We start from the raw sequence: 27,518 nt of genomic DNA, 5'->3' as shown, positions 1-27,518 counted from the left end.
CCACACAGCTGGTAAGCAATGGAGCTGGCATTTAAATCCAGCAATCTGGCTCCAAGCTTTGCTCTAAGTTGCTAACTCTCTCTGTATAAGTTACTGTACAAAAAAGGACCTGAAGTCTATACAGCAAGGAAGCTGCTATATTGTCTCTGAACAGAAGGAAGTTGTAGGTAATTTTTATGGTTTTTTTTTTTTGCTTGTTTGTATGGGTTCCTAATTTCTGAAGTGAGTTTGTATGTTATTACAATTTATAAATATTAAAAAACCGCATTTTGAAAAACAACATTATCTCTTCAGCCTATCATACAGGACCAATTTTCACTTAGTGGGAAAAACAGAAGACCTGGTTACTAGATCCAACTGTCACTCCAAGCACATAGTAAGTGCTCAATAAAATTTATATTCATTAAGCATCTACTTTGGTGTCAGGCACTATACCTGAAGCCATAATTGCTATTACTGTTATTACTGTCAGTGTTACCCGTCCATCTTTAGACAAGTCAACTACCCTTTTTGGGTCCCAGGAAAGGAGATTAGCATGAAGGTAACAATGACAACTGTGGCTTGACTGAATTATGGTGAATGAGGTGATTCTCTCAAAGTTAGTGGTCCTTTGGGAGGCATCGGTGAAGAGAGGATACTTGCCTTGTAAGAGAAAGTTCTGAAAAAGCATAAAAGCGGAACTAGATCCATGACACAAGAAGGATTTCCCTGAAGTTAGATTGGCAGAATAGAGGGTAGAAGGGATGCTGAGCATGAGGTTGCTAAGCCCCTCCCTCCACACAACAGGATATTTCCCTGCCAGTGAATAAGGCTGAGGGTTTAAGCAGACAATGACAGATAAGGGCAAGGGGCTAGGTGTACAGATGGTAACAGACTTGGCGACATAGCCAGATAAGGTGTAACAAGTCCTTTGGGAAATAACTTGTTCTGTATCTTTAAAATACCCTGAGGAAACTGAGACAATAAAATTGGTTAACCCTGCAGAGACCCATTGCTTAGAATCATAGTACCTTTTCATGGTTGATTTTTCTCCCTTTTTCCACTTTCCTTCCCTTTGGGCTTCTTAAATCCGGCCTCAACTCCAGCCTCAACAAAGATAATCCCATTGTCCCTGATCTCTGCCCTAGACCCCACATTCCCAGACTCTGTTTTCTGTCCCTTTCCACTTCTGACCTACTGATTATCCAAGAGTATGCCAACTTCCAAACTCCCAGACAAGATGTGATGCTCGTCTCCAGTCCCTGGGAATGATCTTGACCTGTCCCTGGACTCTGTTTATCATAAATTTCAACATCCTCAATGGGAGAATCTCTGTCATAACCCAATGGAACTGAGTTCAAAGTGTAATCTTAGACCTAGGCAAAGATGGTAACTCAGGATGGAACTCCTATGATAATTGTAGACACAATTGACAGAAGCTATGGGTCTAATTATTTTATGAAACTAAATATAATTATTATAATCAGACAGAAACATAGTTAGATGTAAACAATAAGACAACTTTGAGGGTTCTCTATTTATCTTTCATGATACCCTTCATGAGAAGTGCTCTTCTTCACATCCACCACAGATTGCTGACCAGTGAAGTTCCCGCTTCCCCTGAAGTCTAGACACTGATCCCTGAGAGGCTGCATGTATAGTGGAAAGTAGGTGGCCTCTGGGCTCAGAAAGCCCAGGGTTCAAATTTCAGCCTTGTCACTTATTCGCTATGTGCCTAAATTTACCCACCCATAAAGTGGGAGAAAGTGACTACCCTGGGTTGTGCTAAGGAGTAGAAGGTACAGATATGAATTGGTGACTGCAGCTCCCCCACATCCCCCGCACTCTAATTATGCTTCTGTAAATCATAGTCATTGTTCCTGGAGTCAGGAACCAAGTATAGATTCTAGGCACCAAGCTCCCCTGGCTTCATCTCATTAAGGAGTCAGTGACTCAGCTCACCATCCCTCGGGACATTTCAAGTGAGCACAGGCCCAGCTGCGTGTGCCCCAGGTACAGGCCTGGGCGCCAGACCAGGCAGATCTCCAGAGAAGTGCTGCTTTCTTCTCTCCAGAGGAGAGCACGGGGCCTGTTTGTTCACACACCTGGAAAAGGTTAGCAGCTTCCAGGACGCGCTGGACATTCTGTTTGGTGATGAGCGCCTTGCTGGTGTACGTGTAGTCCAGAAGAGTGTGCATGGTTTCCGCATCCACCCCTTTGATAATGATCCTCTTCTCATACTTCTCCTTCAAATCATTGCAGAACATGGCCCTGGGAGAGAGATGTGTGAACATGAGTCCAACTGAGACCCGTGGCTCCAAATCTAAACAGACTCCCTTCAGACCTGTCTGCCCCGGTGGGACAGCAAGGTGCGCAAGGTCCGGAACCGGAGTGACTGTTGTCTGTCCCTCAGTGCCCGGCACGCACCAGACGTCCCGTGAGTGCTTAGTGAACTGACGTGTCCTGCTCTGCTAGGCCCAAGTGTGGTTCCCAAGTCAGTCTCAGACCTCAAGGGACACCAGGAGCCCTACTGGCTCACCTGGCAGGATCTAGAACTATTTTATACTGGCTCAAAGTGTGGGGTTCTTCTGGAGGCTTGTGACAATGCCAAAGCCTTTTCCCAGAAACTGTACTCACTGAGGCAGGATCCACCAGGAGGGAGCCCTAGTGACAGAATGTACTTTCTAGAAGGGGGACTTGCACCCCAACACCGAGGGCACTGTATCTCTAAATTCTCTTCCTGCGCCCTTTGCCACACCTCCTATTTATCTCTGGAAATCACTGGCCAGTTTCTTTCTGCTGTTTCCTCATCTACAAAACAGAGGTGACTGCTTGTGGTTTTCTAGGAACAAACATCAAAAAATCAGAAAGAAAGACATTGAGAAAAGAGAGAAAAAGAAAGAGAAGGAATTACTTGACCAGTTGACTTCTTGAACCTTTTGTTTGCGCCAGTGAGATCTTCTCCCCTGGGTCTCCCTCTGTCCTTCTTCCTGTCTTTGTTTTCATCATAACAATCCCCTCCCCTTCTTCTCTCCTCCCTCAACTGGCCTCCTCACCCTTCTCCCCTCAGAAGATGACAGCACGACCCAGACAGTAAATGTGAATTCTGTAAAGTTAACAAATCCCAGGCTGGAATCAAAGAAGCAGTGATGTCCTTTGGACAGATAACTAATTTACACGCCAATTTTTTCAGCCGTAAACTCTCTTGGCCAGAAGGGCACAGAGTCATGTGTGGAACCACACACCTTGTAAAGTGTGATCATGAAGCCCTCACCTTGCTGCCTCCTGATTCCATAGAGGACTCTGCCATCACAGCAAACACACAGTTCCTTAACTCAACCTGCCTTCCTAGGAGGAGTTGGACAACCTCATTCCCTAAACCTCCCTTTGAGTCTCTATAGCAGAGTTACCTGATAGAAATCTGATGCAAGCTATATGTGTAATTTAAAATTTCCTAGCAACCATAATTTTAAACATAAAAAATGAGATAAAATTAATTTTAATCTTTTATTTAACCTAATACATACAGAAATATTATCACTTCAACATGTAGTAAATATTTTTAGCTACGAATGAGATAATTTACATTCTTTTTTTTTAATACTAAGCCTTCAAAATCCCTCATGTATACTTTACACTTAAAGCACATCTCAGTCCATACCAGCCATAATTCAAATGTTCAGTAGCCACATGAGGCTAGAGGTGAGTCTATTAGGCAGTGAAGCCCTAAAACATTAATCCTGAACTCTGCTGTTGGGTCACCAAGATCTGCAAACATCTCAGGGGATAAAGTCAATGTCACCCACATGAATGTCATATACATGAACACATGGGAAATAGAACATTTAGATGGAGAGGGTGGGCAATGATAATGGGGTCAAATGAAGCTTCATGTAATTAAGGCAGCATATCACTGGAATCCTACCCAGGTGAAATTTAGAAATACCCCTTCACCTGATACGTGATTTTAAAACTAGTAAAAAGTGATTTTGTTGAATCTGAATGATCTCATACATTCTAAGGAAAATTGAAAAAGTCTACTCTGCTCTAGACATGTTTTGATATTAAATGAGATAAGTATATAAATTGTCTAATTAAATGCCTTGTACTTTGAGGGGCTCTTATGCATTTTGCAGGTCCCAGATGACATAATTATATGGGCTCTCTGAGATCATTTGGACTCTTGGTGGGGCTATTACTGCTAGATACAACTTCTGAATTCTCTCTTAGAATCTGTCACTGAACAACATCCTGCCCCAGTTCAGCTAATACATAATTGGGTGTCTGAATCTCCCAGAAACCAGCCCTCAAGAGCTGGTGATGTATTAGGGGTATGTAGGAGGGAAGATGAGGAGGGGAGGAGGCCAAGCAAAGCAAAATTCATACAGAAAATCACTTTGGCCTAGTCCTGCAGGACCTCTGAAGAAGACATTCCAGAGTAGTCCCAACAAGAGGCAAAGTTGGGCTGTGATACTCTGGCACCTCTGACAGTTACAGGCCACTCCTGGAGGAGGTCAATTCTCAGGCCCCTCTGGGTTTTGATGTGTGTGGGTGACAAGCACTCTGCACGAGCAGAGTGACCCCAGGAGCCTAGGGAGGGCGGGAAAAGCACTGCAGTCCTGGCTATTGGAAGGTGGAGAGAGCTGTGAGATGCTATCTCACCATGTCACAAGTGAGCAAACCTTGGTTTCCTTCTCTGTAAAATGATTAACAATAGTCCCTACCCCAGTGAGCTTCTGTGAAGGATAAGATAATACTCACAAAGAGGTTGGAACAATAGCTAGCACTCACTAAGGCAAGGCATCTCTGGCTGGTCAGGGAGATACTTGGAGCAGACGGCCAACCCCACTCTATCTCACAACCCTGGACCTGCCAGCATTGGGCTTGCTTCCAGTCAGGTCTCTGCACAGCTGTCTACCACCCATCCAGCCTAGAATTAGGGCCAGGGCTGCTCACAAACTGGCCTAGGGACATTAGCATGGTGTGGGCACACAATAGGAGCTCAATAAATGTTCATAGGAGAGAGAGGAAGGGCGTGCTGTAAAGACTATGTCTTTAGACACAGAGCCCCCTTGGAAGTTTTTTCTTTTGCCTTGTTTGGGTCTGAAAGTGCCAGCATTTCTCTGCTTTTCCCTGAGACTTTTTTCACTGATTTTCTGCCACTTAAATAAACTCTCCTTGGCCACAGACACCATGCTGAACACAGATAAGATGAAACTAAGGAGAAAACTATATATTTCTCATAGACCAAACTCCTAGGCCTGCTGCTGCTCCCTGGGAGATAAACGGAAACACTTTGGCAACGTTGTGACCCCATGAAAGGTCCACAACCCGGGCAAAGTGGGCCCTAGCTTTCCACTTTAATAACAGTAATCTCCCACAGCTAGATTTATAGCATTTGTAGGCCAAACAGCAGAATCTCTTTTGATTATTATATCCATTCTAAAATTTATTTATTTATGGCTGTGTCAAGCCTTCGCTATGGCTCACAGGCTTCTCTCTAGTTGCAGCACACAGGCTCAGTAGTTGTGACACACAGGCTTAGTTGCCCCTCGGCGTGTGGGATCTTAGTTCCCCAACCAGGGATCGAACCCACCACGCCTGCATTGGAAAACGAATTCTTAACCTCTGGGCTTCCAGGGAAGTCCCTAACATACCCATTTTATAGGTGACAGACTGAAGCAAAAGTTAAGTGAATTGACCAAGACCCTACAGGTTGTCAGCAATAGAATGGGACCCAGAACCTAGGGACTTTGATCTGGTGCTCACCAGTGCACTAACATCAAGGAAAACAGCAAGAGTTCAAGGCCATCTTTAGAGGATCAACTAGTGTCAGCATTGAGTGAACCAGGCCACATTTTGCTCCCTGAGAGCACAGCTAGGTTTGTTGCTAACCATTTATCCCTTAGCTTCTGCAGGAAACAAAATCTTTGTGTAATAAAAATACTTTCTAGACAGACACCAAGTCTCATGAGATTCTTGTAAAACAGAGGTAGCTATGAAGATCCTCTTTTCACAGTTAGAAATAGTCTCACCATAGGGAATTAGTTGCCCAATACTTCAGCAGTGAGTCAGTGCCGACCCCAAAATAGAGTTCATCTCCCACAATAGCCATGGAAATAACCATGGGCCAAAGTCTCCTGTAATGAAGTCAGGCCATGGCCCCATCCTTCTGTCTGGGCTTCGCTCCCCTCCAAGCTCTGCCAGCCTCACTCCTGACCTTATTCAGGTCTCTACTCGGATGTCACTGCCTCAGGGTGACCGTCCCTGACACTCAGTCTAAAATAATCACTCCCTAATGTCATCTCCATTGTTTTTCTTCACGATCCTGTACCAACCTGAAGCTATATTACACATCTATTGTTAATGAGTTTAATAATTGTCTCTCTGCTAGAACACGAGCTGAGTGAGGACAGGGGCTATGCTGTGCTCAACACTATATCCTCAGGGCTAGAATAGTGCCTGGAACCTAAGGAGACATTCAGTAAATATTTGGAGAGAGAATAAATGAATGAATGACAGCAAACTTGTGCTTCTAGATCTTCCATGTTTGCTTTTGACAGGGCTCTGCCCCTCCAAAAATTATGAAGCATTCTACAGGATGAGGCCCAAAGAGACCTGCCCATTGAGAACACCCATCACACCCCTGAGTCCAATGCCTGGAGCTTAAAGAGAACGCACCCACACCAAAACTTCCCACTCACAAATTCAGTAAGCTCATGTTCCAACAGCTCCTAAATGTCATCCATTCAGAATTTTCAATCAGCCCAACTTTGCTTTGGTTCCTCCCACCCTCCAGGCCTCCACACTTAACTTCCTGCCTCCTGAGGCTCTAACCCCAATCACAGTACTATAAGCAAATATCCACCTCCATCACCACCCCCCTGTCTTTCCTAGACCAGCTACACCCATGTTGCCCCCGTCCTGTTCTTCTTCTAATCCCTTCACCATCACATTTATACCAAGAACCAACTCCTCTGCATCAGTGAGGTATTCAGGGTTGGAATAGCTCTAACGTTGGTTGCAAACTGAGTTAAATTCTACTTAAGGATATGTGTATTCTTATAGCTGATTCACATTGTTGTACTGCAGAAACCAACACGATATTGTAAAGCAATTATCCTCCAGTTAAAAATTTTTAAAAAGGATATATGTCAATATGCATACAACTGGCCAAAAATGTTTTTTAAATTAGCAATCATGTGCTGCTCAATGAACACTATATTGTTAAGAAAGGATTTTTGAGGGACATCCCTGGTGGTCCAGCGGCTAAGACTCTGCTTTCCCGATGCAGGGAACCTGCATTCAGTCCCTGGCAGGGAAGTAGATTCCACATGCTCCAACAAGAGTTTGCATGTGCAACTAAGAATCCTCATGCTTCAACTAGGAATTCGCTTGCTGCAACTAAAGAGCCCACATGCCACAGCTAAGACCTAGTGCAGCCGAATAAATAAATATCTTTTAAAAAGAAAGGATTAAGTAAACCCAATGTGGCCAAAGGGGTTTCCTCTGCAAAGGAAACACAGAGTCAGCGGAAGCAAGGGTGACCCTAGCATTGGATGACATCACTGTCTATGGTCCCCAGCACCTCTAAGCTAAGGCACCAAACCTTCCACCTGCCATTTCCTAGACAAAAGACCTGTGTAGACATGTGGCTCAGCCCAGTTTCTGACCTCAGGCTATTCCCTAAACCCTACGATGTAGACCCTGTCCCAGCACAGGAGTCCTGCCCACATCCCTGGCCTGCAGGCACTCCAGCCTCAAGGATGATGGGTCTCAAAGTATATGCCATGCACGACTTGCATCAGAATTCCTGGGTTGTTTATTAAGAAAGCAGAATTCTGAACCCCACCCACCCTAGACCTTCTGAACAAAATTTCTGGCAGTGGAGCTGGGAATATAAATGTTACTCAGCTCACCCAGCCCCCACCCACAATTGTTTAAAATCACTGCCCTAGAGAGAGGTCACCTCATTTCCCAACTCAATTCCCCTTGGCTAACCCCGAGAAGGAGATTGGACTAAGGTCCAGGTCAAGGAAATAACTGGTTGTGGTTCTGGGACAGATACACCCTTGAGAGTCTTCCCTTCCTGTAGTTTCTTTTTCTCATCTTCTGAGATCCAGACCTCCTAGAATTCCATGAGGCCTAAGGCTGCCCCCTACATTGGGAGTTTGCAGGGCAGGAGTAGTACTCCTCCACCATTTCCCAACCTGGTGGGGATTCAGATGGAAGCAGGCCTTGTCCTGGCCTCTTAAGTCTTTCTCTACCTTAGCTGTTTAGACAGGGCCCCTGCAGCTTACATTCAAGTACCACATTTCACTAGACCTAGGAGTTCTGAAACAGGATGTGGTGGCAAAGCCCTATTAGTAACAAACAGTGTGCAATTCCTTGTTCTTATCTGCTGCACACATGTAAATCTCATATACCTGGAGGGGTGCCCTCAGAGAAGGATTTGGAGGTTCATGGCCATCTCTCCTTCCACTCTAGAGAAATGACCAACAGTACTCTGCTGTCTCTCTTCAGGGCCTGGAGTCAGCTCCCTGAATTCTCAGCTGCTCCCTCAATATTTTCTCCAAACGAACAGACAGGCTGGAACCCTGGAGCTGCCCCCACCTGACTCTAAATACCATCAGACCTCAAAAGAACTGTCTCTGCCAAGCCCCTTGCCCAAGTTCACCACTCCTTAAGGACGCTGCACATGTACCTCTATGGAACTGAACACCAGCCTTGTTTCTATAGAAGCAGCCCTCCCATCCCTACTGGACCACTGCTGAGGCCTCTGCATGGCATCGATGGCCTCAGCCCATCCAAATTTACGACAGAAAGAAGGGCTTGTACTGACCTGCAGGTCAGGCAGAATACACATCGGTCATCCATTTGCCATTTTTGTCTTTTCTGAAATTTTGTCACTGAGAAAGGCAGGATTACAATTTTTTTCCTTCCAGATTGAGTTGGCATAGTATATTCCTGGTTATCAAAATACTCATAGCTTTGGGACTTTGAAATGGTAAAGATTCATGATATGTGAAACAGCATGATATACAACTGTATGGTCTTAATTACATAAAAAGGGATGCTTAGTTGTGAAAATACACAAATGAGACCTAGAAGGACACATCAAAGGACACATCGGTAAACCGATGGCAATTATGAATGACTTTGTTTTTAGCTTCTTGTGTTTTTTTATTTCTTGTTATGCACATGTTAACTTTTAAGAAATACATGTTATTTTAAAAACCTTAAAACAACAGCATCAGTCACAGCAAATGCTTGTGGCCAGAATTCAGCAATGATTCAGTCACAAAGATATAATGGAAGTTCTTATTTTGGCTGCCCAACATCATTGCTAGTCATTTTAGGAGGAGTGCTCAGATTTTCCTTTGAGGAACTATCCCTCCTCCAATACCAGTCTGGGAGGGTTGTATGGAACTAGTCCCACCTCTTAGACTAAGGTTAGCACAGTCCATATGTCTTCCAAGCCACAGTGCCTGGGTCACAGATGGGCACACGAAGAAGTCAGTTCAGTTGAAACCAATTCCAGAACTTTCTCCAGAATTATTGGGAAAGAGAAACTCTCTTCCCAGTGGGGCTACTGAGCTGAGAGAAATAAAAGTTCTGAGAGGCTAGAGACCTTCTTGCTTCCATGTGTGAAGATCCCCTGAGAGAGAGACCAACACAGAGGAGAGTAGAAACAAGAGACAGTGAAACTGGTGACATTATTTGAGCACAATGATCCAACCAGCCCTGAAACCAATACCCTTGGACTTTCAAATCATGTGTGGAAATAAATTTTTTTTCTATGTGCTTCAACCAGTCTGAACTGAGTATCTGCCATTTGCAATGCAGAATCCTGACAGATACAACTGGACAAGAGAAATCCTGAATAAAAAATGGGACCAAATGCTAAAGAAGATTGTATAACAAGTGCCCAGAAAAAGAAACATTAAAGTACTCTCAATGTTACTACACACTGCCCTTCACAGTCTGATCTGTGTACTCTGCTTCCCCATCCCATAGCTAGAAATTTCCAACACGTGCCTCTGTTTACATCAAGACTCTGGGTTACAGACAGGACTCTGTACATTCTACAAGGCCTTTTTTTTTTTTAATTATTAATTTTATTTATTTATTTACTGGTCTGTGCTGCGTCTTCACTGGTGCTTAGAGCCTTCAGTGGTTGCTGCATGGACTTTGTAGTCATGGCGCACAGGATTAGTTGCCCTGTGGCATGTGGAATCTTCCCGGAGCAGGGATCACACCCGAGTCTCCTTGCATTGGCAAGCAGATTCTCAACCACTGGATCACCAGGGAAGTCCCATAGAGCCCATTTTTACTGTGCCTTTTCCCTCTATTAGATTCTTAAGGATCTTAGAGGCAGGAGTTGGATTTTATTTCTCTCTCAATTCTTATTTACTGGCCTATTGTTGGATGGATGGAGGAAAAGGAAACTACATATGCAGTCCTGTACTTGGTCCTGTAGGCCAAGTGAACTCCCCTTGTCTCCAAACCCACGTTTCTCCTCTAACTGCCATGAGAATAACTAACAATAACCTTCAAGACTGATTGATGGGAGCAAGGTATGTGTGTGAAGAGCTCTGTGATTCTAGTGATTTTCTAGTGATTCTCCAAATTGGGACTCCAGTCCCACGGTGTTTATCCTAAGCCCTGCTACCCAAGATTTTACATTACAAAGCATGGTGATTGTTTTTCATCTTAATTTGCTTTGCACATCTTTCATCTCTTTGGCCAAAGGTTCCCCTGGCTTCCCCTAAAGAAACACCACTTCCCTCACAACCCTCTTCAGTGAGATCTGCTCTGATTCTCACTTCCCTTGAGCTGGGAGCAGAGTCAGCATTTGCGCTTGCTGTCTACTGCCACATCCTGACTAGACTGTTGCCCTGGAGGCTCCTTATCACCCTCTTTGCCCAAACATTTTCCATCTCAGCCCCCTACAACCCCATGCTGGTTTCTTATGGCCTCCATGCTATTTTCCAGAATTCGAGGCTCAGCTTCTGCTTTGTGAAATTTTTCTGAGCACTCCCTGGCTCTGACCGCTTAAAAACATGCAGAGTGGTCCCAATCCTCACCCCGAGGAGATCAATTGTTGAGGCTTCCCCAGTCCTAAAAGTTATCCATCTTGTGATAGGACAAAGATGACTCTACACGTGCTCCAGACTTCCCCCGCCACAAGCTGCCAAAGAGGAATATGGACCTCCAAGACTGTTCTTTGGGCTTTTATGACACAGAATCCAGGGGAAAGGGGGAGGGCGAAAGATGTTCCAGCTGCAGATGGAGAGGAATTTTGAAGCAAGAAGTGAAGAAGTTCCTTCAGGCTGGGCTACCCTCAGGGCCACCCAGATGTGGTCAGATTTGGGGTGGACCTCCAGCTGCACTTGCCAAGGTTTGAGCCCTGATGTGGACTGCTACAGTCCCTAGGGAAAGGAGCACCTATTTCTAACTGGTCTGCCCGGATAAGACTTTTTTAAAATTCATACAAAGATATCCAAAAAGCCAACAGGTATCAAAGATGTGGATAAGAGAGGGGAATGGGTATGGTGTGTGTCTCCCTCAAAGTGTTTGAGAAAGAAGTTCAGAATTTGAGTTGACTTTGATATTGCTTGTTCTGTATCTGGGCTCTGGCCCACAATGGAGTGGCATGGGTGGGTGAAGGATTGAAAGAGTTAAACTGCCTTCTCTTTCTCTTTCCAATCTTGAAGCTCAGAGAAGTGGGGTTTGTCTTCCAGTCCCCAAGCCTTATTTTCTTCTTCCCCTTCTCGCCAACCAACGGCACCCTCTTCCTTGTTGTCTGGCTGCCCTGAGGGCCCTCAGAGAGGACTCTGAATGTCTCTTGAAACTGTCTCCTTATCCCCACTGCCTTAGCCTTAATTCCAACCTAATCTTCTCTACCTGTAATTTCTGCAGCCACCTGAGGGTGCCCCTAGGTCAGGACCTCCACATCACAGCCCAGAGGGTTATTTTAACAGAGAGACTGGATCACTTTCTCACTTTCCTAATTAAAACTCTTCCCTGGCTTCCTACTTCCTATACATTCCAAAATTTACATCCTAAAATTTACATTCCAAAATTTCATCCTAACCCAACAAACCTTTCATGGTCACCCCTGCCCATCTCTCTTGGCCTTATTGGCTCTTGAAATATTCTTTACTCCAACCCTACCCTTCTTCCTGTGGTCTTATGCTTAGGCTGCATGACAACTGTAACCTCTAACCCTCCCCTATGTCTATGTTCACCCATCTGTTCTCTACATCTGCATCTGTATTCCTGCCCTGCAGATAGGTTCCTCTGGACCATTTAGCTGATGAATGGATAAAGAAGAGGTGGCACATATGTACAATGGAATATTACTCAACCATAAAAAGGACTGATATTGGGTCATTTGTAGAAATGTGGTTAGACCTAGCTAGAGTCTGTCACAGAGTGTAGTAAGTCAGAAGGGGAAAAACAATCATATATTAACACATATATGTGGAATCTTTGTCGTTTCGTTTGTGTGCTGGGTCCACCAACCTCACCTTCTTGAAATTATTCATGAGACATAAACCCTCCCCTAACACCCCCAACACCAAAATGCCCTTTATATGCCAGCCCCCTGCAAGTCTGAGCTTGCTCCACACAACATATGATCTCTTGACAACAGGCAGCTCTTACTTGACCCCAGACCTGAGTCATTGTATGCAAAATTGCTGATGGTTACTTTTTATAGATTTCTGAGTGTCTCCTCAGAAAAAGGCCATGATGCAACTTTTGGTTTGATTGTGTTTTAGAGTCATAACAGTATCAGCACTCCTGCGATTATTGTAGCCTTTCCAAAAATGTTACATGTATTAAAAGAATAAAAAAATCCTTACAGCTGACAGAGGATATGTAGGTTGGCTAAGAGATATTCTTTCATAACAAAGGAAATTTATCTTTTTATACAGAAATGGCCTCTCTGAAAGAACTGGAGAGGGCTTATACTAAAGCAGCAGAGGTGTTATAAAACACAAAGTAACACAAAAAATAAGAAGATAAGAACTAAGGGATTAAAGTAGGAGAAGACTATATCACAGAAACCTAGGCTAAGGAAACCTAATGTACTGAGCTTCCTGACAGTCAAAGCAAATCCAGAAGTGTAACAGGTTGGTTAATTAAAAAGTAAGCCAGGATCTGTTATCTTTATTTAATGGAAATGTACTTTTCCTTTGGTCCAGTTATCCCTATTCTTTCTAGAAAATGCTCTTCCTCCCACCCAGGTTCTACCCCAATCATGTGGTTAAAATAGGAGCTTTCACCATTTTACTGACCTCTCTGTCTTTTTCGTCACACACACACACACACACACGCACACCTGTCTGTCCATCAGTGGACTCCTGAGCTGAGCTGGGGTGACTGTCATGCCCCATATCCCTGCCAGTGATTACTCTCAGATTGGGTAATTGAATGGAGCTGGGTCAATCAGTCTTTCTTGGGGACTTTCCAACTGCAGCTACCCCTCAGCGCTCTCTGGAACAGAAACCGAGAGAAGTGAGATTCAGAGCCGCCAACAGGCAAATTCCACATCGTGAGGCTGCAGTGCACCTGAGCAGCCCCACCTGAGCGCCAAGCGAGGGTGGGAAGGGAGCTCCCTGACTGCTTCCAAGGCCTTGTTCCTCTTCCTCCTGGGCTCTGCTGCCTCCCAGCCCTTCCTATGCTTTGGTTATGTGGCCAAACACCTTCCTCTTTTGCCTAAGCTGGTTAACTTTGAGTTTCTATCCCTCACAGCCCAGAGAATGCTGACCGCTATAGAACACTGAGCAATGGCATGGATGGTGAGCTCCAAGGTGGTTTTATCAAAAGCACAGATATTCTGCATCTGGCCCTCTCATCTCAGGGGCTGTTTGGTGTTTACTATGTTAGAATCTAGCTCTGTAAAGGCATTTTCATAGAGGGACAGTTACATATCCATGTATTTGATTCAGAGATAAAGGTCAGAACTTGAGATGTAAATGACGAAATTATTTCTCTGTGTGTTTTAGTTGAATGCTAAATGGAACATTATTCAAAACTGGAGAAGAAGATTTTTTTCTCTTCCTGATTGAAAAAGATCCCTATGCCCTAGATGCTAGGGTGGAAGTGACAGAGATGACGTTTTATTGAGAATTCAAAAGACCTGATTGCACTCTGCCCTGAGACAGCAACCCCTGCCAGCATCTTTCAAAGGTCTGCAGAAGTCACTCTGTGGGCACGGCACATCTGTGCCCAGAGGGTCACATGAGTGGCCTGTCGAATCCACAATGTTGTGAAGCATTTTGGATTTCCTAACTGCTCCTTCTAGTTTTTCCTGTGGTGACCACGCTTTATCATCCTTCCCTTTTCTGAAGTTGTGCAATAGACTCCTGACTCTTTGAGTACTTCCTGCTCTGACCAGGATGCCACTTAATCAGTGACAGAACCTGCAGGAGGAATATCAAGTTTTTATTCATGTCAAACATTTACAGGGTGTCTGCTTCTGCAGCAGCAGCTCATCCCACTTTCAAGCTGATTCCAGTTCCATGTAAGATAGATGATGCCTTCACGCCACACATTCTCACAGGTATGTACAGTTGCTGTTGCTGTTCAGTTGCTCAGGCATGTCTGATTCTTTGTGAACCCAAGGACTGCAGTACACCAGGCTTGCATGTCCTTCACATCATCCAGAGCTTGCTCAAACTCAAGTCCATTGAGTCAGTGATCTCATCCTTTGTCATCCCCTTCTCCTCCTGCCTTCAATCATTCCCAGCATCAGGGTCTTTTCTAATGAGTAGGTTCTTGGCATCCAGTGGCCAACGTATTGGAGCTTCAGCTTCAGCATCAGTCCTTCCAATGAATATTCAGGACTGAGTTCCTTTAGGATTGACTGGTTGGATCTCCTTGCAGTCCAAGGCACTCTCAAGAGTCTTCGCCAACACCACAGTTCAAAAGCATCAATTCTTCAGCATTCAGCCTACTTTATAGAATGCAAAGGACTACCTACAATTTGGAGGGAAAGGAGGAATAAAAATGCAAGTAATGGTCCTCTTCTCTTCTAAGATCTCAGAAGCTTTATTTCTGATGCATATGTGACAACGGCAGTGAAATTCCCTAATACTTGTTTAGCTCATATTACTTTAAGCCTTGTTCTATATCTAATGTAGGCCTGTCACATAGTAGCTGCATGTAAAGAATCCTTGGCATTTTTTGGTTGCCCAACACCTGAAACCCTCCCAAGGTGTGGCACAACTCTGTTTGAATAAGATGGTGTGTGGCACAGAAGCCACTTCCCTATCCAGAAGCTACAAAAGCTTGATGCTCACTTTCCCAGCTTCTGTCACAGCTAACAACCTAATGTGTCTAACTCAGACTTGACCAATCAGATAAACCAACCCCAGGCTCTGAACTGGGAGCTGGTAACACAAAGAGGCAGAAACAGAGAACCTATTCTAGTAGAAGCAGCAGAAATAGCAGCAGCCTCTGGTTTCCCAAGACAGCAGTGGAATCGTGCCAGGGGCCACAGCTGTGCTAGCATTGGCTTCCAAGTCCTCCTCACCATGGGTTTGAAGTGGCTTTAGGCTCTGGTCCTGGACACTGCCTGGCCTCCCTTTGCTGTTGTCTGTTTTCTGAGTTTGGTACTCTAGCCTTCGGGAGGAGTTACCTACATAAATCCCTTCCCAAAAGAGTCAATTGATTTCTATTCCTTGGAACTAATAAATCTGACTTATTGCCAGGAATAAAATGTTGAGAGAAATACATTTATAAATGAATCCATTTTATTATGTGTATGTCAGACTAACTCACCCGGAGAGGTAGATGCAAATCATCAGCTTCACTGTGTTGTTGATAATTTGCTGAGCCTCAGAGAAGCCAAACAATTTCTCCAGTATTGCACAGCCAAGAAGTGGCAGGGGAAGGACTCAAATGCCAGTGACAGAACCTTGAGATGGTGTTCTTTCCACTCTGTCAGCACTTACCAATTCCAGCCCCAATGATGTCCCATAGGGTCTGAAGTCCTGTGCTTTCAAAGCATGATGTCTCTTTACCTCACACCCTGACCTGCGTATTTATTTCTAACTTGGCCCTTTGACCCAGGCCAGTACCCTCAGGTATGCTGGGTCTCTGCTACCAGGATCTGTCAGCTCAGCCCCCAGACTCAAATTGGGTGAGCATTCCTACTGTCTGCCTATGCCTGTGTGTATATGCACACAAAGGCAATAATTTTTACATCTTCTTGTCATTTTCAGCTTATGTAGACCACACTAGTGCATGGAAGGGAGAGGGAGTTAATGGTCTTTCACAGGCAATGTCCTAACGGCCATATTTCTGCCCAGTGGAGAGGTCTACCTTCAGGTTGGGTCCCAATATGGAAACCATTCTTCCTATTGAAGTGAATTCCCTGGAGGGTGAAATGGAGACAAACGCTATCAACTTGTTATTTAATTGCCAATATTTTGAAGATTAAATCAAATAAAAAAGATTCCAACAAAGTTCCTGGCATGTGATAAATACTCAAAAAATGTTAGTTTTCCATTTCCAAACTGTGAAAAGTACTTAATGTGTATGTATGCTTAGTCACTAAGTCGTGTATGTTACCCCATGGACTGTAGCCCACCAGACTCCTCTGTCTATGGGATTATTCCGGCAAGAGTACTGGAGTGGGTTGTCATTTCCTCCTCCAGGGGATCTCCCCAACTCAGGGATCGAACTGCACATCCTAAGTCTCCTGTATTGGCAGGCAGATTCTTTGCCACTGAGCCATCTGGGAAGCCCTAAGTACTTAATACAAGGTGTTTATTACCACATACTTTATAAAAACAAAATTTTGAAAGCAACCTATATTCATAATGAATGATTTTCATATTATGCATCTGTTAAGAATGATAGCTAAATAGATAAATAGTATTTATGAAAACTATGGAGCACTATAGGCTAAAGATAACAAGAAAAAAGGGTGCAGAGCAGGACGCAGATCATATGGAAACCATGTTTACAAGTATAAGTATGTAATATAAGTATAAATTCATTGGAAAAGACCCTGATGCTGGGAAAGATTGAGGACAGGAGGGAGAGAGGGACAAAGGAGAATGAGATGGTTGAATGGCATCACCGACTCAATGGACACAAATTTGAGCAAACTCTGGGAGACAGTGAAATACAGGGAACCCTGGTATGCTGCAGTCCATAGGGTCACAAAGAGTCAGACACAACTGAGCGACTGAACAACAACAAGTAAGTATAAAATATGCAGGAAAAAAGGTGGAAGAACCACCCCCAAAATGAAAATTAACTTTATCAGAAAATCTCCTAACCCCTTACCGCAAAATATTGCAGCCAGATGTGCTCTGGCATTCAGAATTGTTTGGCTTTTACCATATCATGAATACTACATAGCACCTCTAACACTCCTCAGTTCAACACATTAGCACGCACTTCAGCAGTGAATATATGAATAGTTGTCTTAAGGAAAATAAAGAGTCTAAGTAGCCTCCTCTCAGTTCAGAAGCTGTCTCTTCACCAGGTGAGTGGAGTTCCAGTTAGATTTGGTGATCAAATAAATTATGGAAAACTTTCCCATTTTTAGCACTTTGGGGATTTTGAAATTGCAGGTAAGAGACTATAGATCTATAGTACTTAATTATTAACCACCATAATGGTTCTGCCAACAGGACAATATTAAAGGTGTAAAATACACACCCCAATGCTAGAAGTACAGTTATCAGTTCATCTGAGTTCACCAGCAGTGCCCAGTGTGGCAGTAGCAATCCTCGCTGTTTTTGCCATTAGCCAGATTTTAAATCCAGACTCAGACGGCTGTAACTCATCTTTGTTTATGCTATCACCTGCACTTGCTGGTTCCTTTCTAGATAGTTTACATTATTATGGAGAAAACGCCAAGAATTACATCTAAACAGAGCTTAAGAGTAAAGCCCAGTTTACCCTTGACCCCCTTTCTGCCATCCAGTAATTGGCTAATATAGAATAATTATTAATAAACTGTACCCACAATACCCTTCCCATTCCTGGCCTTGGGCTTGATTTTTGTAGCTAGTGAGTAAAGTCCCCTTATCACAGCCTCAGGGAACCAGACCCACAGACTGAAGTACTGAGGTACAAGGCAGGGCTAAGTCCAGGCAGAGATTTCAGGCATCAGCAGCAACAAAGGAGCTTGCTGTTGGTAGCCTCAGCCTGGAAGCTTATATATTCACATAGGAAGAGTGGCTCATCACGTAGGACTAAGAGTAGCCTGACAACCCCTCCCTACATCACTGGTACTCTCCTCCCTCTGCCAACCCTAGGAATCACAACACTGTTGCCCTCATGGGTCAACATCAGAATTTGCCATATTCTGCAGTGAGATGCTCACCTGCAAACGGACAGAACCACTGGCTTAAATGGAGATCATTCCATAAGTGTGGCCTGGTATGCAGGATGTACAAGCCCTTCTAAGGACTTTGATTTGGGGAAGGGTCCAGAAGGAAACACAAATGGCAGCTTAGTCGCAATCTTATAAAAGACACCAGAAGTCTTATAAAAGTTGTGGAAACATTGTTATAAATGTTAAACCTGTACTTCCCTAATTTTTCCTAAGCTTTATTCTCCCTCACCCTTTTCTCAGCCTCAACTCTAGTGTTTTCCCAGCTTCCTCATTCCACTCTAGACTTTTAAATAGGCCCCCAAAGGGAACTACATCGTCTGAGTTACTAATATAGTCCCTATTTACAGCCACTGTGTTTACACAAGCAGCTAGACAGTAGCTGGGGAGCAGGTTCAGAGAAGCTGTTTGGGATAATGGGAGTGATAAAAATGCTGGGGGTGGATAGAACTGACAGATCTTCTGATGCATTGGACCACATGAAACATGACCATGGAGAGGCTGTGAGCAAAAAATACCCCGAAAACTAAGCAAATGGAAAAAAAAAAAGAGTGAGTTATTAGGAAAGACAAAAAGTTTTATAAGAAAGAAAATGTAACTGTAACATACAATTTGGCTCAACAGAAAACAATGTATTCATGGGTATAATGTACACTTTTAATACAAATGTATCAAAAATGTGATAGTATTATACTGAGAGATTATAGGTAAGGGAGATGGGTTTAAGTGCTAAATCCTTATCAGACACACTAGAAGATTAATGAATGATGTCTAACATTGAAAAATGAAAGAGCAGTATAAGAATATTTTATATAAATATAAATATAATAACAGAAGAAACAGTAACAGCTAAACATTGAAAATGGTGGACTCTAGTGACCAGAACTGACAGGTGGAGGAAATGAAGAGGAATTTTTGGTTTTCATTATTAGCTTTTAAATACTATTTGACTTTTTGTTAAGTATTTGCATGTAGTATTTTGATTAAAATAATTTTTTATAAAAATAAATTTTATTTGAAAGGCTATGAAATGATGGTTCACAGAAAATCCCATTGATGGAGGAACCTGACATGCTACAGTCCATGGGGTCGTGGGGTGTTGGACACAACTGAGCACAAAAGAACTGCAGATGACCCTTAAACATATGAAAATATATCTGGGCTTCCCCGATGGCTCTGTGGTAAAGAATCCGCCTGCCAATGCAGGAGACATGGGTTCCATCCCTGGTCTGGGAAGACCCCACATACCAAGGAACAATTAAGCCCATGCGCCACAACTGTTGAGCCTGCGCTCTGGAGCCCCGGACCGCAATTACTGAAGCCCATGCACCCAAGAGCTCGTGCTACTCAGCAAGAGAAGCCACCACAATGAGAAGTCTGCACACCACAGCCATAGGGTAGTCCCCACTCTCCCCAGCTAGAGAAAAGCCCATGCAGCAGTGACGACTCAGCACAGCAAAAAATTAACTGATTCACTGAAAAAATTTTCAAAAACATACAAAAAAAAAAAAAACAAAACAGATATTTGACCTTATCAAAATAGAGACATGCAAATTAAAACTACCTTGAGATACTATTTCTCATCTATCAGATTGGGAAAAACCCCAAAGTTAGATGCTATCCTGTTCTGGGAAGGCTGTAGGGAGCTCAAAATTATTGAACCCCTATTAAGAAGAATTTGGCAATAGCCACTAAACTGCAGCTGCATTTCTCTTTGACTCAGCAAACTCTCATCTAGAAAGGCTCCCCCAGACATTCCTGCATGCATATGAAAGGACATAAAAGATTATTCATTATAACATTGTTTATAATAGCAAACAATTAGAAACAATCCAAATGTATGTCGATAAGGGATTGGTTAAATAAATGATGGCTCCATCACTGAGTGGAAAATATTTATATTCTCAATGAATAAGAAAAAAAAAACCTACAAAATTTTACAACCAGCTTCAAGCCCTCCAGAGCTCAGGGGGCTATGTCGGAAGCCTCTCAGACAGAGCAGAATCTCTGGCCTTCTGAAGCCTGACCATAAAAGGAACTTGGCTCCCAGGCCCTTTCAAAATCTTAGAAACAAGCCAGGCAGTGAGGGAATGTAAGACTTGATGTCAGTCTTGGGTCCCAACCCCACTTGGGCACTGTGTTAACTGAGACACTCCAAGCTTGGGTTCCTCATCAAGAATTGGGGAGACAATTCCCCACATCAGGGGGGCTGTCATGAGGATTAAGTGGGACAGTGTATGTGACACAGGTGGCACAGGGCTTTACCTACAATAAGTGCTCAACAACACAAGTTATTTTAAACAGTAGCACCGGAAAAAAAGAATCCTGTCTCCGGGATTGCATTCATTATAGGGGGACAGTCACCCTGGAAATACTAAGATAAGAATCAAAAAAAAGAATGGAAGGAATTCCCCTTCATGACCAGGCAGTTTGGGAAGAGACTTGTCATCCACTGGCAGACACATTCACCACGTGGCTGCCTCCAGCTTTTCATTGCCCTATGGCTGTCTCTGGAGTTGGCACACACTCTCCCGCACACACTCTCCCTAAGTATTCTAGATCATCAGGCTTGGAAGGACCTGAACCCAAACACCTTCTCTTTGGACTGAGAAACCCCAGAACTAGAGAAACCAGTGATGTACGCAAAACCACATAGCTGGCAGTCCTGTTTCGTAGCCAGGTAGAGCGGCTAATGAAACTGGTAATCAGGTACATGTTGTATGATTGCAGTTTTCTAGTGACTCAAAGCAAAAAGAATAAACCTGAAAGTGAGTGCTCAGCACATACATAGGCTAAATTGACTTTCATTCATTTCTGAAAGGGGTTGTGATCAGTGTGAAAGCATATGGTCGATACTGGTGGAGTAAGTAATGTGTTTATCTAAGTCAACCCAGCCTTATGGCTGTGCCAACGTGTTACCTTTTACATGCTTCTAGTGGAGTAAAGCCTCCAATTTAGGGGCAGTTTGTACTGCAATAAAAACAAAAATTTCTAGAATGTGCCCAATCTGTGCTCCAGCAATGACTAGATATGTCATGTTGGGTTTCCATTTCCTCATCTGTAAAAGGGCATATCAGGCACTTTCATCATGCTGTTGCAAAAATAAAATCAGATAACTGCACATAGAGACCCTACTTCCTACAAACCCAGATATCCCCTTGCCTGTTCTATATACGGGACCTGATCAGTTTCACAACAGCATATAGACCTTGCTCTTTGAAGTCCAAAGATTTTCCCCTAAGCATCTCAAAAAATAAAATAAAATACCTTCCATGATATTTACATAAGTAAATAGCTTTTAATTTCCTCAGCCAGAACCAAGAGTTAAGAAGAATCTTGATAAGAAGAATTACAATTTTTATTTCTTCTTCAAGTTCCCCAAATAACTTTTGCATCCACATTTCCCTTGGAAACTGGTTCCCACCATGTCTACATTGATCTGAAAAACTCTGGATCCAGCCAAATTCACAAGGTTCCTGATTCTCCCACATTCCTTCCCCCAAGAATTTGCTCACTACATGGTTCTTAGCTGAAATAGACTGAGGTGAAGAATTTCAACAGAGATATATCAAGCATTTACTAAATTCTAGGCACTGTGTGAAACTCTTCCCTCTCACATTTAATTATGACAATAATCCTGAGAGATAAGCATCAGTGTTCCCATCTTACAGATGACAAAACAGGAACTCAGAGCATTAAATTACTTGCCTTAAGTCCGGGCTCAGGAAGGGGCAGAGTGGGTTGGAACCCCGATCTCTAAGTTTGTTATAACTAGGCGTCTCTAACTTCTAAAGCACTTTTGTAACTGCTTTCCCTTCCCACCCTACTCCCTACACAACAACAGAAGCCCCTGCTTTTCAGCAAGTCATTGGCTAACTTTAAGAATGGCCACATCATTTTTTCTCCATGTCTGTTGGTGAACAAAGACAGCATTATGTTTCCAACACAGTAGTCAGGTGCTGGGGGGAAAAAAAATCCCATAACTTCAGTAATCTTCCACCCTCTGGACTAAGACATATACACATTAAAGCTCACCATAAGGTATAAACATTGCTTTGAAATGATGCAAGCTCTCTTTTAGTAGGACTTAAATTCTAAACTCTAAGGTTTAATAGCTTCCTTTTTTGTACATATCTTTAATAGACACACAAACCTAAACAGATAGACTAACTGTCAATACAACAGCCAACCAGTTCAATCGGGCTGTCACATCAATTCAGATTTCCCTTACGACCTGCACCTGATTTGACTCTGGTCCTAGGCTGCTGACCTGAAATAGTTGCTGGCCGCGGCAAGCACCACGCGGTGGCAGGAGAATTCCTGGATGTCCACACACAAGATGACGTCGGTCAGAGCGTTTTCCACTCGCAGGGTCTCCAGGCCATTCTGCAGAATTAAGGAGAGTCCTGTGTCGTCAAATTTTACCTTATCCCCATTTAAGATTTCTACCAGGTCTCCCCTTTTCTCGGGGGGCTCATCTGTAGACAGTGCCAAGGGCCCTTCCAAACTCTTCTCTACCACGTCGTCCATGGTCCAGGTGCCCCTTTGTCCTGCCATCAACACTCAGACTGAAGGAGCGCCCAAGTTTCAGGCAGGTCACATTGCAGAAGCTGGGCGGATTTCCTGTGCAGGGCCCTCCACTTATCACCAGCTGTCACACACACATAACAGGAAGTCTCGCACTTTCTCATCCTGTTACTACAAACGCCAGTAACTTCTATTCTTCTTCTTTCTGCAATCATCACAAGGTTAGAAATTACTTAGAAGGGTGTGTAGGAAGGGGCTCCATAGAAAAGGAGTGGCTTCTCAGAGTCTTTTATTAGTGCCGTGTGGCTATTTTGGTCCACCTCCCCCATCATATCCGTGATCAGGAAGCCTCTGGTTCTGGTCATTACATTTGTACTTCCGGTGCTTCTATATCCCAAGGTGTCAATGACGGAATGGACATGGGACATTCTAAATCCTCTTCCTCCTTCCATCCAGGAGTCCGGGACCCCATGATAAGACCCCCACTCAGTTCCTCAGGAACCTTGGAAAGCCCTACGTAGCTCTGACATTCTTATTTCTGTCAACACTGCGTGTCATCTGTCTTTGTCCTCTTCCCTGCTCAGGGGAAAACGATGTTATGGCAATTATTAGTGATCCCTTCCCCCTCCCTATTGTTTATTGTTTTAGATATGCCTCTGGGGGCAGAGAAGAAATGGCCTCTAGAAGCTCCATTCCCAGGGTCTTCTCTCTTGGAAGACCAATCCGGGTGGGTCAACACCCAGATTGCCCTAGGAAGTCTCAAGTTGGCCTGACCTCACTCAGCATCTATTGGTCATGGGTCTAGTAGTGGATTGTCAAGTATTTTCATTGCATCTGCAGGTCTCCATTAAATAGAAAAAACTGTCTTTTATTAACCTCTTGCTATATCCTAGGAAATTTATAGGAGTTAATGTATGTTAATCCTTATAACAACCCAATGGTGCTAATAAGACTTACTTAATTTTACAGCTAAGGAAAGTGAAGCTCTGCTCAAGTGAGTGGCAGAACCCAGTTCTCAACTCTAAAGCACCCATTTCTGGCTATCAGAGCTGTAATATCATGTTGGCCCTGGCTTCTTGTATCCCAGGGAGAGAACTGCTGGGCTTGCCTACTACAGCTACCCTAGCTACCCTACCTCACCAAAGCAGCTTCTGCTGTCTGCACCTGCACTCATTCCACTTGTGGAAGTGGGCAGCAATGATCTGCAAGAGTCCAATCCTTTCTCTTTCCTGGTCAATGGTGACTCCCTCTCCTGGAGTTCCAGTTCTGCTTCAGCTCTTCTTTTCTTCCATGGATACTTACTCCTAAAATCGGGGCCTTTGATATTCCCCCCCAACTAGTTCTTCATCCAGAGCTCTGTTAATCAAGATGCTTTGGACTTCTGGGAATTCCCTAGCAGATGAGTTGTTAGGACTCCATGCTTCCATTGCAGTTGGCATGGGTTGAATCCTTGGTCAGGGAACTAAGATCTCACAAGCTGTGCCCAGGGCTAAAAAAAACAAAAAAAAAAAATGCTTTTGGCTTCAAAGACAGAATATCCCATCAAAAGTGGTTTAAACAATAAGAGTCTCCTATTATAAGAAACTAGAAGTGTGGAGTCCCAGGTTGATCCAGAAGTTCAGTGATGTCATCAAGGACAGAAGATTCTCCCATCTTTCACTCTATCTCCCTTGGAATGATAAAGGTATACTGACATGGTCACACAATAGCTGTCACAGTACAAAACACCATGTTTTCACAGAACTCTGGTCCAAAATCAGGACAAAAAAAGCACAGATCTCTTCTCCTCCATCTCTCTCTTTTTATCAGAGACAGAAGTATTTCCTGAAATCCCCGTGATACTTTTCCAGGCCAGTTGGCCACCTCAGACCAAATACCAGGAAATATAAATTGAATACTATGATTGGCTTGCATCAAACACAATTCATCCACTGGGAATAGTCCATCTCCCCAAGATCAAGAAATGGCCATGTGATAGCTGAACAGAGGTACAGCCTGTTAACGCAGAACATGGGTTGTGTATACAACTAGTTCCCTGTGCCTGCCACAAAGACACACACAAGCCAAACTCCTCCTGCAGGCCTTGGCCAGGGAGAGCTCAGAACTTCACCTCTATGACTCTAAACACCTCCTCTAGGAGAGCTGAGGACAGCACATGACCCAATGCCTCTCGTGGCATTTTGTCCTCTACAACCTCTCAGATTATAAACAACACTGGCCATATTCAATTCCACCCAACCACTTCAAATACAACAAAATTAAGAATGTAACTCAATTCTTTGTTTCTGAAGCATTGTATCAAGGCCAAATCTTATTCTTTAAACTTTAAGAAAAAATCTGTAACATGAATATATATCCAGTGATTAAACATGAACATACAATTTAATAAATTATTGTAAAGATAAATGTAAGTATAACCTGAGTATATAATGCATCACCAGGAGAGTACCCGCTGTGCGTCTTCCTAGTCCTAATCACTTTCTGCCCCTACAATTAACCATATTGACAGTTTCATACTTTCTATTATAGATTTACCAACTAAATAATCATCCATAAATAATATAATATTTTGTGTATAAATTTTTAATGTGTATAAGCATAATTATAGTTATCTGCATTTTAGTATGCCTTCTTTCATTCATATTTATCTTTTTTTAAGATTCAACCACATTTCTCCCTGTTTTTTATTTTCTATGTGTCATCTGTGCCACATTTTCACATTCCACTGCTGCTGCTAAGTCGCCTCAGTCGTGTCCGACTCTGTGCGACCCCACAGATGGCAGCCCACCAGGCTCCCCCGTCCCTGGGATTCTCCAGGCAAGAACACTGGAATGGGTTGCCATTTCCTTCTCCAATGCATGAAAGTGAGAAGTGAAAGTGAAGTCGCTCAGTTGTGTCTGACTCTTCGAGACCCCATGGACTGCAGCCTACCAGGCTCCTCGGTCCATGGGATTTTCCAGGCAAGAGTACTGGAGTGGGGTGCCATTGCCTTTCCACTACTGATGAATATTTGAGTGGCAAGTCAGTGGTTGTTTTGTTTGTTTGTGTTTTTAGTTTATTCACCAAGTTTTGCAACCACGACCACTACTAACATGGATTTTTTTTTTTTTTTCGTCTGCACCATACATTATGCAGGATCTTAGTTTCCTGACCAGGCATTAAACCTGTGCCCCATGCAGTGGGAAGGCAGAGTCCTAACAACTGAACCACCATGGAAGTCCAAGAATTTGTCAATTCTTCATACATGGTGGATCCTGTTCACCAAGTTCCCCAATAGAATTTCATATACCTCCCAAATCCACCCACTCCACCACCTGAATAAGACTGTTATCTTCCCCCAAACCTTCCATTTTCCTAGTAGGCAAGTCCACACAAAGTTGTACCATGAGTGTGATAAGATCTATGATTAAATTTTAGTGCAAAGGTAAAAAACACAATCAGTGTGTCTATATCAAACTGGATAAGCTCTGAGATTCATCATGAAATGGTAAATATTCTTCACAGCTACAAGCAAAATAATTCCGTTCTGCATAAACTTTATTTTCCTACCATGCGATGAAATATACAAACCATCGGCAAAAGCTTTACTCCTGAGAAAAGAATCTAATTATATCTTACTAAGCTAGTTGGCTTTATGATGCTTGTAAAGAATAGATTCTCTCCCCATACAAATGGGTGGCTGCTTCAAAGAAAATTTCTATTCTTAGAAATGCTGGAGAGTCCATGCCCCGCAAGAGTGACCTTCACCTGACAAAAACTTAGACAAAAAACTCTAGCTTCCTTGTCTCTTTGTGGACAGCAATGAAGTATGTTATACACCTTAGAGTCCTCTCACTTCTTATCCTATTATGACTTTGTGTCCTAGTTTGTCTCTTGGTCGAGCTTGCTCTCAAGATATTAAGGGGTTCTCTCTTTTTGGCTGAAATTGCCAACCTCTAGTATTGTGCCAAAATGACCAACATGAAGGGCAAGGAGAGCAGCACCCATTGTAGGTTCTCTAAGCCTTTAAGAAAACATGGAATTGTTCCTTCAGTCACATCCATGTGAGTCTTCTACAACAAAGGTGATATTGTAGAGATCATGTTCAAAAAGGAATTCCCCACAAATGTTCTCAGGGTGAACTGGGAGAGTCTAGTGTTACCCAGCATGCTGGTGGCACTGCTGGAAACAAACAAGTTAAGGGCAAGGCTCTGGACAAGAGAACTAATGTAAACACTGAGCGGATTCAGCCCTCTAAGAGCTGAGATAGCTTCCTGAAATGTGTGAAGGAAAGTCATCAGAAAAACAGAAAGCCAAGAGAAAAGTACTTGGGTTCAACTGAAGCACCAGACTTCTCCCCCTGGAGAAGCATTCTATGTAGGAACCAGTGGAAAGGAGCCTTAGCTGCTGGAACCCATTCCCTACAAATCTGTGGTGTAATAGGTGTAAAAAAATAAAAGACCTCTGTGTTGTGTTAGTCACACAGTTGTGTCTGACTCTTTGAAACCCCATGGACTGTCCTATGGACTTCTGTCCATGGAACTCTTCAGGCAAGAATACCAAAGTGTGTTTCCATTTCCTACTCCAGAGGATCTTCCCAAACCAGGGATCAAACCCAGGTCTCCTGCATTGCAGGCAGATTCTTTATTGTCTGAGCCACCAGGAAAGC

At 43.4% G+C, this 27,518-nt stretch overlaps 1 protein-coding gene and 1 pseudogene across 1 annotated transcript in view; one reads left to right on the top strand and one right to left on the bottom strand.

Moving 5' to 3' along the window:
• The window catches only part of KLHL6 (kelch like family member 6), a 56,468-nt gene extending 33,279 nt beyond the window's left edge, over positions 1-23,189 (bottom strand). Inside the window, exons 1-2 of the mRNA XM_002684885.7 lie at positions 22,614-23,189; positions 2,085-2,250 (exon numbers count right to left, since the gene is read on the bottom strand). Of these exons, the coding sequence (XP_002684931.1) occupies positions 2,085-2,250; positions 22,614-22,900 (453 nt within the window). The 5' untranslated portion in view covers positions 22,901-23,189. The remainder of the gene's footprint in view (positions 1-2,084; positions 2,251-22,613) is intronic.
• Positions 23,190-26,821: 3,632 nt separating this feature from the next.
• On the top strand, positions 26,822-27,289 carry LOC112448258 (large ribosomal subunit protein eL21-like; annotated as a pseudogene).
• Positions 27,290-27,518: the final 229 nt, after the last annotated feature.

This window comes from Bos taurus, chromosome 1 (assembly GCF_002263795.3).
Source record: "Bos taurus isolate L1 Dominette 01449 registration number 42190680 breed Hereford chromosome 1, ARS-UCD2.0, whole genome shotgun sequence".
Taxonomy (NCBI): Eukaryota; Metazoa; Chordata; class Mammalia; order Artiodactyla; family Bovidae; genus Bos; species Bos taurus.
The sequence above is the reverse complement of the archived record's forward strand: the minus strand, read 5'-3'. Positions and strand labels throughout refer to the sequence as shown.